The sequence below is a fragment of the Sinocyclocheilus rhinocerous genome, unplaced genomic scaffold (genome assembly GCF_001515625.1).
Source record: "Sinocyclocheilus rhinocerous isolate Xijiao unplaced genomic scaffold, SAMN03320098_v1.1 scaffold53, whole genome shotgun sequence".
NCBI classification, from domain to species: Eukaryota; Metazoa; Chordata; class Actinopteri; order Cypriniformes; family Cyprinidae; genus Sinocyclocheilus; species Sinocyclocheilus rhinocerous.
In genome coordinates, this window is record NW_015645538.1 from 2,962,139 (window position 1) to 2,973,270 (window position 11,132).

General features: G+C 37.4%; 1 protein-coding gene across 1 annotated transcript in view; it reads left to right on the forward strand.

The window, feature by feature from the left end:
• The window catches only part of LOC107706141 (ephrin type-A receptor 10-like), a gene marked incomplete at its 3' end in the record, with an annotated part of 38,316 nt that overhangs the window by 24,192 nt on the left and 2,992 nt on the right, over positions 1 to 11,132 (forward strand). Inside the window, exon 2 of the mRNA XM_016509722.1 lies at positions 5,999 to 6,063. Within this exon, the coding sequence (XP_016365208.1) occupies positions 5,999 to 6,063 (65 nt within the window). The remainder of the gene's footprint in view (positions 1 to 5,998; positions 6,064 to 11,132) is intronic.

The window sequence follows — 11,132 nt, forward strand, 5'->3', positions numbered from 1 at the left end:
TTCGACAAATATTCATTCTTTATTCACAATCTCCTCATCACAGGCAGGCACTGCACACATTTCAGCATGTGTTCATGTTTGTGTGTGCTGTCTGCGGCACTCATAGCACGTGCCTATATCGAACATTTTTTCTATCGTTATCGAAGAAGGTGTACTGTCGATAAATATCGATACCGTTTTATCGCCCAGGCCTAAATTAAACCTTCTTGACTTCATAAGGGGAAAATCCTGACCAACATGGACAGGAACACAAAGGGCGAGAGAGGGAGATGCCAAACAGTGGCTACAGCTACAGAAATCCTAACTGCTGTGGCATAGTCGGCACAAGCATCCTGTTTTGCTCAGAAACAAACAGCTCTCGTCTGAATAAAACATTCTTTTGCTCGACATGGCCAGATGACATGGAGGGGACCAGCAACGATACGACTTCATTTATTGAGGTGTGTCTGAAAGCTCCACTAAAACTGTCCTCTCACTCAGAAAAGAGCACTGGTTAGCACAGAACGCACACACCATGACATAAAAAAAACACAGCAATCAGCACAAAGGCTAAGTGGGACAAGAGGTCGAGAAACAAGTGTGTGTGTGTGGTTCTGAGAACTTGTGGATGCTCAAGGGTTGTGCATGTGTGCTTTCTTATTATTGGTAGTAGTCAACCGCCTAACATCCACCCAAAACTATATTTCTTCGGAAGATGTAAAATTCTAGTTGTACAAAATTTTTGCTAGTAGAACAGTTCTGTCACTTTGAATGTACATTAGTCAGAGCTGTCTGTTGTCTCTTTGATGCTTTCTAATCATTTTGACTTGGCTCACATCTCATAACTCGTTATGTAAGCACATGCTCTGGCTGACAGCACTCTCCACTCTCTGGGAGTTGGTCACATGACCTGCCTGCTCTCAGCCTAACCCTTATTGGCGACTGCTGTCTTCATTCGTGACGTGTTTTAAAATGAGGAATTATGGATTTGTGATGAACCTGGCTGTATAGGCAATTTTGCTTGGGATAGCACTGAAAAAAGTCTGTGTAAATGCATATTGTGCAGTATATAAAAATAAGGCTTAAATATAATGGTTAAATAAATGTTAAATTGGAGGGGAAAATATACAGTATGCATGCTTCTCACTAATCATGAATTTTTTTATATTTTTGAAAGATGCTCATCAAGGCTGCATTTCTTTAATTACAGTAAAAATGTTAAATATTGTACAACCTAAAAAAAAGTTTTCTATTTGAATATATTTTAAAATGTAATTTATTCCTGTGATGGCAAAGCTGAAGTTTCAGCACTCATTATTAAAAGTTTTCAGTGTCACATGATCCTTCAGAAATCATTCTAATATGCTGATTTGCTGCTCAAGAAGCTTATTATTATTTTCAATATGGAAATCAATTGTGCTGCTTAATGTTTTTGTAGAAACAGTGATACATTTATTTAGGATTCTTCGTGAGTAGAAAGTTCAAAAGAACAGCTTTTATTTGAAATGGAAATCTTTTGTAACATGATAAATATCTTTATTTTTTGACTAATTTAGTGTATCCTTGCATAATAAAAGTATTAATTTATTTAAATAAATAAATAAATAAATATCCTACTGACCCCAAACTTGAACTTGTTCTTATGTTTGAAGAAAAAATAGTTACATTTAGTTAAATTTTCTCAATTCACTCGCTATTGTCAGATGTGGCAGAATTTTGGATTCTTCATATGCCAAGTCTCATACGGCTTCTGATGTATGAAGCCGTATGAGAGATGGCATATGAAGCCCAGCCCTCCTCATATACAAAAGTAAAAATATGCCTTTACTTGCTTAATTCCAAATCATCTTCACAGAACATGAAGCAAAGCAGCTTTCAAAGCTGTGCATGTCAGTCTTAAGTCATTCCATGACCATTTAATGACCCCAAATCACTTGTTAAGCACATTAACTTATTTTTCTTCACTCTGACAGCTCAAAGGATCTGGTGGGGAGATGATGACGTTACAAGCGAGCCAAGCTTCATCATTTAGGGAGACTGAATCAATAGGAAGCTGTCACTCACATCTCCGTCAGCACACGGACCTGCCATAACCGGACCCCACACGGTCACAGCCCATGACTCAAGCCATTCTCACTGACCAACCGCAGAAAATCTCTTGCACCTTGACTTCCGCTCAACCCCCTTTTCCTGAAAACAGTGTTTCATTTATAACTGCCTACAAGCCTAGCTATGTCAAGATCATGTAAGAGCCAAGCAAGTCGGTTTTGGAAAGGATGTCGTGTTGTGTTAGCTCGGAGGGGGGTTGTGTTTTTAAAAGCGGGCGCTCTGCACCGTGACCCATTTCGAAACGATGCCAAGCTGATCAGAAAGAAGAGCGAGAATGACTGAGAGGTCCTCGTGAATACACCTCCCCCTGCGCGGAAACCCAGGCAAACAGCTGTTTTTATGATTCAGTGGCTTGTGCGCGTACGTGCAAACGTTTCCATGGAACCCTAGAGAAAAGCAAGCGCTCTTTAGACCCCAATGGCAGAGCTGAAAGTTTAATGAGGTCATAAAGGTCTGTGTGGGGCTTCAACTTAATGCGCTTTGCCATTTGGTTGGCTTTAACGGCCACTAGCGCACGCATGCACATAGAGAGTCCATTTAAGTTTGTGTGTGTGTGTGCTTTTTAGAGGGATAATGTTTGGTCGATGAGTGGTCCCACAGGTCTCTGGACTCTGATTGGTGCATTCTGAGCCTGTGTGTGCTTTATGTATATACGCAGATAAGCTGCATGGAAGCGAGTTTAACAACATGTGGCTAATCCCCTCTATTGAATGTAATGGTTCTCATATTATAATTCTTTCACTGGGATTTACATAAGTGTGTTGGGTTTGACAGGGAGATTAGTGCCCCTGTGACATAAGCACATCCTTCAGTCAGTCCTCTTTCTGACGTTCTCTTTGTTTGTGACCTCTCTTCAGAGGTTAATTTGGGTTTTTGGGGATGAGGGAATAATTCTGCTCCCAGGTTCTGCTAATGTCTAGATGGAAGAATAGTGCTTAATGTAATGAAGGTTATTTGGGGTGAGTACATTCGCTAAATAGAGACAGAATGTGTGTATTTTTGGAATCAAAAGCCCCGGAATGACGTCCCGGATCATTTCGGCTCGATTCAATGGAATAGTTCATGTTAAAATTAAAAAGTGGTCATTTACTCACCTTCATGTCATTCCAAACCTGTTTGAGTGACTTTCTTCTGTAGATCATAAAATGAAATGTTCAGCAGAATGTCCAAGCTGCTCTTTTTTGTATAGTGAGTTGGGGACTATGACTGTCAAACAGGATGTCTAGTGAACAATGACTTAAAAAAAAAAACAAAGCTAATGCATAGCTTCAAATGATTTGGAATATAGCGATTGAGTTTTATGACCTGTTTTATGACACTTTTATGCTGCTTTTGCGTTTTTTGGAAGCTTGAAAGCTCCATTAATTGCATGGAAGAGAGTGACTTTAAAGTTGTGATGATCTTCCATATTGTGATGTACATCAGAGTGAAACAGATTAATGAAAGAGAAAAATATGTAGGAAGGAGACTTGGATCTGTCGGTTGGATGGAGGCAGATTTGAATGTGAGCTCAATTGTAAGAAAAGGGCAGCATTTAAAATTATAAGAGAAGTCTGGCATACATCAAAATCTTCACCGGAAGATCGAGTTATGACATTTTGATTTAAAAAGTTACTAGCTCTTTATTTATTTATTTTTTAATTAGAACATATGCATGGATAAATCGTTCACAATAAGATCAATCACATGCATTTAGAAAACAGACTTTATTAAGAGCACATTTTAAAATCTACCCATTTGTGTTCCACAAAAGAAAGACAAATGGTTTTGGAATGACATGAGGCAAGTAAATGATTTTTCATTTTTGGGTGAACGATTTCTTCTACTTCTTGTTTTCACATTTTTTTGCTGTTTTTCTGTCTCTTAGTCTGACCTCACTGTGTCTCTCTGACTGCATTGTGTAGTATAACTTAGTCTGGCACAGCGTCTCTTTCTACTTTTGTGTGTTTCTTGAAGGTCAGATCAGTAGGGGGCCCGTCTCAGCAGAAATCAAATGGCATCTTGTCCCCTAAAAGTGGAGAGACCAAGCAACAGCTGTTCTGAGGGCGAAAAAAAACCCCACTCAAACCAACTGAAGCAAAGTCAGAACACTGTGAAATTTATGTCTATGTTTACCACAGAAAACCTTGGGAACGTAAAATACTCACCCCTCAGTACATTTTCTATATTTTCCCCCCCTCATAATACTTGGCAGTAACCGCAAATCTACAAGGCTAAAAATGATCTGAGTCATGCTGTAAGATACAAGTGCTCTCGTGGCAGAAGTGCACAGCTCCTCTGAAGGCGCTTTCTGCAGCTCATCTGGCTTGTGAAGTGGCATTCAGACTAGAGTTGTGATGTCAGAGCCGTGTGCATGTGTTAATACAGAGTCCGTGTCAGTGGCGTAGTGGTGGCATTTTGCTGGTCTCGCGTGGCTCTGTGTTTGACAGCAGAGAGCTGAGCAAAGAGAAACAAGCATTTTGGTAGCAATAAATATTAATGAAAAATTCAGCTTCTGGTAACCCACCATGTTTGGCAAAATGAGGGCAGGTACTGTATGTGGCAGAATGTGGGCACTTTAAAACACTAACTAGGCAAACATATACTTCCATTCAAAAGTTTGGAGTCAAACTTATATGCTGTATAATGTACTATATAATATATAAATATATGTTTGCCTATTTAATGCACCCACATATCTTTCATAATTTTGCAGAGCATTATTACAGTATTACTGTTTTTCGATCATTTTTATATTTAATATGAATAATTATTAATAAATGTAAGTAATAATATCTAATATATTAAATAAGAATAGAATGTAAGAATAGAAAACTACTTTTTAAATTTGGAATAATATTTCACAATATTACTGTTTTACTGTATTTTTGATCAAGTAAATGTAGCATTGGTGAGAATTCTTCTTGAAAGAAACTTCTTTGAAAAACGTAAAAAATTGCAGACCCCAAACTTTTGAATGAGAACAAGAGCTATAGTGTTTATACTCTTTGTAAATGTATTTGTCTTTGCACATTACTCTGGAAAAGGATACTTTAGCATCAAAAAAGACATGTTTGCCCTTATAAATCTTCTTGTTTTGTACAGATTTTGGCAGAGTGTTTTAGGAAAGAAAGGCAGTGGTTCTGTCCATGGTGCTGAATTGGCCCTACAGTCATGTTGCTGTCCAGGGTGCTTATACTGTGTTTCTGAGTACTGGGTGTTGTCTGTGGTTCTGAATTATAGGCTTCATCCCAACAAGCCTTGTCCAAGGTGCTGATTTAGAGCCCAGGCTCTATTTGTGTCAAGGGCATCTTTTTAAAAGTGTTTCAGCTTGGTCGAGTTAGTTTACACAGTCTTGTACTTGTCCGAATTGCTGAATAACAACATTCAAGGGTTCACTGCTCATTTTAATTTAGTTTATAAGCAGAGTTTCACATTAGGGCTTTGTCATTGTAGAAATGCAGCAGAAATGACAAATGCCAACATGAATTTGCTTCACAGGCCTCTTGGGCTCTATTGAATCATGGTGGTGTCGTAAAACATTTATTTTCTCTTTAGAAAATTAATGTTTAAATGTTAAACCAGCACATTGAACCACAGACCATATTTCCTGGCTGAAATTCGTCATGATTCCTGTGCTTTGCAAAGCTGACCAGCATTATCAGCTGATGACCGGTGCACTTCATTTCACTAAGTGCAGCTCTGCAGGTCTGTCAGTCCCCATTTGAGCTCTAAATGCTCCTCTGATGCAGTCACCCTCCAGATCAACAGCCCGTCCTCTGGGACTGTGTGTTCATTATTATTGAACACTATCAGTTCTATGTGCTCTGACAGTGCGAAAGAAAATGCACAACATATAATTGCGATTTAGTGATTCTGATACCTTATCAGTTCTTATATTGTTTCTCTCTTGATTTGTTTTTTCCTACAGTTGTCTTGCTGAATTCTAAGGAGTCCCAGGCAGAGCTGGGTTGGACCTCATATCCTTCTAATGGGGTAAGACCTTCATTATTCATTAGATCATCGTAGATGTAGACTATACCATGGTTTTAGTTAAGTGGCACTAAGACCATCATATAGTTCATTGTGGGGCTGAAACAATGATAATGATAAAACTGATAACAATTGATAATGAAAATAATTAACAACAAAGCGATTATGGAAGACATCCACCACCATGTCACTTTACAGTAGTGGGTAACACTTTTGAAACTTTCTATGAAACGCATCTGAAACAGCAGATGTCACAGTGCAAGCTTCTGCAGAAAGAAAATGCAAAACCAAGCCGAGTGCGTTTATATTAAGAGCTTTAAACAAATGAATAAACATAACGTTTGATGCAGGTCTCTGTTTAATGTGTTCTAGACATGTTTCCTCAGCGCATTCCCCACTTACTTTTTAATGTTTTTATCTTTATTCCTGTATTCCATTTTGCATAATGCTGAAGAAGTGAGTGTAATAGTTTTTTAGGATTTTTTTTTTTTTAACGAGGTTGTATCGTCTAATAGATTTTATGTTTTAGGTTTGTATTTTATTTCTGAGTATATTCTTATCTATTGTCTGTGTACTGATGGATGTAATAAAGTCGTTGTGTTCTAGCCATTGTGTTTCTACAAAAATGACCGGACAGTGTGTATGTGAGCACCATGAGTCCAAGACAAATTTCCCTGCAGGGACAATAAAGTGTCCTGTACTGAACTGAATTGAATTGAACAAACAGATGGAGCGCAATAGAATGGGAGCACAATAATAACTTTTTTTATTAAAATACAAAATAAAATAAAGTAAGATGGGATTTTTTTTCATCCAATTAATCGAGACAGATTAATCATTTATCAAAATAATTGTTAGTTTCAGCCCTAGTTCATTGGAAATAAATTTGCATTTGTAATATGTAAAATGTGAATTATGAAATTATGTGATTGTTTAATTGAACAGTTTTTTTTAATAAGAGTTCCCTGAGTCCCGACCCTAATTTAAATAAATAAATAAATAAATTTGAACTTGCTAGTAATAACCCAGACTCAGTATAAACGTCTGTTTATTCAGAAATATGTGGTTTGTTATAAAACGTATAAATACTATAGATAGGTAAATAGATAAATAACAGAACCAGATTATTTTTATGATATTTGTTTACATTAATGGTTCTTGAATATCTCTAATCCTTCACCAATGTGGATAGAATACCACACTAAATTCTAAAATACTCGCCTATTTCTCAGTACATAAAATTCAGATGCTTCTGTTGCAACACAACGGCTGTAAACCAGTGTAATCCAATTCGTAAACAAATGACCTCTGTGGTCTGGTTCTGTTTAATGAATTGGGCTAAACGACTCATAACCGATGACGCCATTGGTCTAAAACTGCTCACTTGTTGACTGAATCATTCAAAGTGTTTACTGAATTAACATCTGACTCATTCCCTGAATTACAAGTCATTGGTTTCAGTCATATCTGACTCGAAATTCACAATCAAGTGTTAATGTGTTATGATGTACTTGAGATTTGTGAGACATACTTCAATGTAGTTGCTGTTCAATGGGATTTTGGGCTAAACCCTATATCCGATTTCTTTCTCCATCTCTCTCCTCCCCCGCATCTTTACTTTTTACCGGTCTGTTTCTTGTTTCTTTTCTGCGTCTCGATTCCCCAACTGTATTACTTACTCATCCCTGCTGTAATCCCAGTATGGACTAATTTCTTTCTCCATCTCTCTCCTCCCTCCCCATCTTTACTTTTTACCGGTCTGTTTCTTGTTTCTTTTCTGCGTCTCGATTCCCCAACTGTATTACTTACTCATCCCTGCTGTAATCCCAGTATGGACTGCTTTGCCCTCACCAGATAAACCCCATTTGTCTCTTTCTGTGTCCTATCTCTCATCCTACATCTTCTTCTCTCTTTCTCAATTCTAAACCACGTGCTAAAGATTACATGCATAGCTTGATTCATAGCTGAGATGAGCAGTAAGCCTTACAGAGGACGGCTCAGCTCAGGACGGACATGTTCCGTCATTCGAAACGTTATCTGTGAGGAAAAACGACTGCGTGCTGGGGACTCGCTACAAGCTGTTATTTGTTTAGCTTGTTAATTCTGGACCTGACAGCGATTAAATCCTCCGTCTCCTGCTCCCAGACGTTGCCCACCACAGCTGCGTGGACGTACACACACGTACATGCATATATACTACGCAGGTTTGATCTCTCTGTGGTTTTCAACAGGATGCGTTGAAATTCACTGCCACTCATAGTCGTATCTGTGGAGAGACTCTGCCAAACTCAGATGCGGATTCAAACTGCTCAATTCCCTCAGAAACGAAGGATCTTCATTACACTGCAATTAATTGTGAAAACACTGTGAAATTGTTCGTCTTCAGAGGCTCATTATAATCTCTCTACAAGACGATGAGTTTGTTTGTGGTGCTGATTGAAGATGCTTTAGTCTTAATATATTCTGTGTTTGATATACTGTAGCTGATTTGGCATTAAGCTTTATAAACTGTACACACTAAAAATATATATGCCAACATGATGCACTTATTGACATAAAGACAATGATGTGTACATATGTTTACTCTTAATAATTATGCCTATAGATCTGCAGTAAGTTACTAATTTACATCTTTGTGTATATAGATATCCCCCAAAATATCCCCTTTCTAGGCATTTAATGTACCACAGGTAGCATTTAAAAAAATATTATATTTTATCTTGTTATGAAATATAAAAAAAACATGTAATTTAATTTAATTTCATATCATTTCATTTAATTTCATTTCTCACCAATGTTAATAGATAAAAGGCCAAAAACTTTTGCAATATATATTATGATCTGAGACCATGATTTTTAAAGCCCAGTCAAAAAGTTGGTACAGTCCATGGAAAGTAAAATGTTAGTTTATTTTTATTTAAATTCTGTTTTTTTTTTTATCATTTGGCATCTCACAATAATAAAATAGATAAATAGACAAAAAATCTTTGCAATGATTATTGTTATCTAGAGACCTTCTTCTCTTCTTTCTTAAGGCACAACGAAAAAGTTGAGATTAAAGGGGTCATTTGATGCGATTTAAATTTGTCCTTACTCTTTGGAGTGTTACAAGCTCTTGGTGCATAAAGAAGATCTGTAAAGTTGCAAAGACGTTGCTGTTCAATGGGATTTTGGGCTAAACCCTATATCCGATTTCTTTCTCCATCTCTCTCCTCCCCCGCATCTTTACTTTTTACCGGTCTGTTTCTTGTTTCTTTTCTGCGTCTCGATTCCCCAACTGTATTACTTACTCATCCCTGCTGTAATCCCAGTATGGACTGCTTTGCCCTCACCAGATAAACCCCATTTGTCTCTTTCTGTGTCCTATCTCTCATCCTACATCTTCTTCTCTCTTTCTCAATTCTAAACCACGTGCTAAAGATTACATGCATAGCTTGATTCATAGCTGAGATGAGCAGTAAGCCTTACAGAGGACGGCTCAGCTCAGGACGGACATGTTCCGTCATTCGAAACGTTATCTGTGAGGAAAAACGACTGCGTGCTGGGGACTCGCTACAAGCTGTTATTTGTTTAGCTTGTTAATTCTGGACCTGACAGCGATTAAATCCTCCGTCTCCTGCTCCCAGACGTTGCCCACCACAGCTGTGTGGACGTACACACACGTACATGCATATATACTACGCAGGTTTGATCTCTCTGTGGTTTTCAACAGGATGCGTTGAAATTCACTGCCACTCATAGTCGTATCTGTGGAGAGACTCTGCCAAACTCAGATGCGGATTCAAACTGCTCAATTCCCTCAGAAACGAAGGATCTTCATTACACTGCAATTAATTGTGAAAACACTGTGAAATTGTTCGTCTTCAGAGGCTCATTATAATCTCTCTACAAGACGATGAGTTTGTTTGTGGTGCTGATTGAAGATGCTTTAGTCTTAATATATTCTGTGTTTGATATACTGTAGCTGATTTGGCATTAAGCTTTATAAACTGTACACACTAAAAATATATATGCCAACATGATGCACTTATTGACATAAAGACAATGATGTGTACATATGTTTACTCTTAATAATTATGCCTATAGATCTGCAGTAAGTTACTAATTTACATCTTTGTGTATATAGATATCCCCCAAAATATCCCCTTTCTAGGCATTTAATGTACCACAGGTAGCATTTAAAAAAATATTATATTTTATCTTATGAAATATTAAAAAAACATGTAATTTAATTTAATTTCATATCATTTCATTTAATTTCATTTCTCACCAATGTTAATAGATAAAAGGCCAAAAACTTTTGCAATATATATTATGATCTGAGACCATGATTTTTAAAGCCCAGTCAAAAAGTTGGTACAGTCCATGGAAAGTAAAATGTTAGTTTATTTTTATTTAAATTCTGTTTTTTTTTTTATCATTTGGCATCTCACAATAATAAAATAGATAAATAGACAAAAAATCTTTGCAATGATTATTGTTATCTAGAGACCTTCTTCTCTTCTTTCTTAAGGCACAACGAAAAAGTTGAGATTAAAGGGGTCATTTGATGCGATTTAAATTTGTCCTTACTCTTTGGAGTGTTACAAGCTCTTGGTGCATAAAGAAGATCTGTAAAGTTGCAAAGACTAAAGTCTCAAATCCAAAGAGATATTCTTTATAAAAGTTCAGAGTCAGCCACACCTACCTAAAACGGCTCGTTCTAACACGCCCCCACATATCTACCTCACTATGTGGGAAGATTTGCATAACGCCACCCAAATGTTCACGCAAAGAAAGAAGGCGTAACTTTTATTCTCACTGTAGTATTGTTGACGCTGCAGCCATGTCGTGAAGACGCTGTGTGCTTCGTTGTGAAAGCGAAACTACTTTGTTTGGTCTTCCAAAAGAGGACACGACTACAAATCAGTGGTTAAGTTGTATTTACAACACTGTTTCAGAACAGTTCAACCCAAACATTCAGATGTGTCCAGCGCTTTTTATGGAGGACTGTTTCCTGATCCTGGGAGAGTAGACTACAATGCCGGCTGTTCTGACTCACAGACTGTAAGTAAGTTTTTTATATTTAAAGA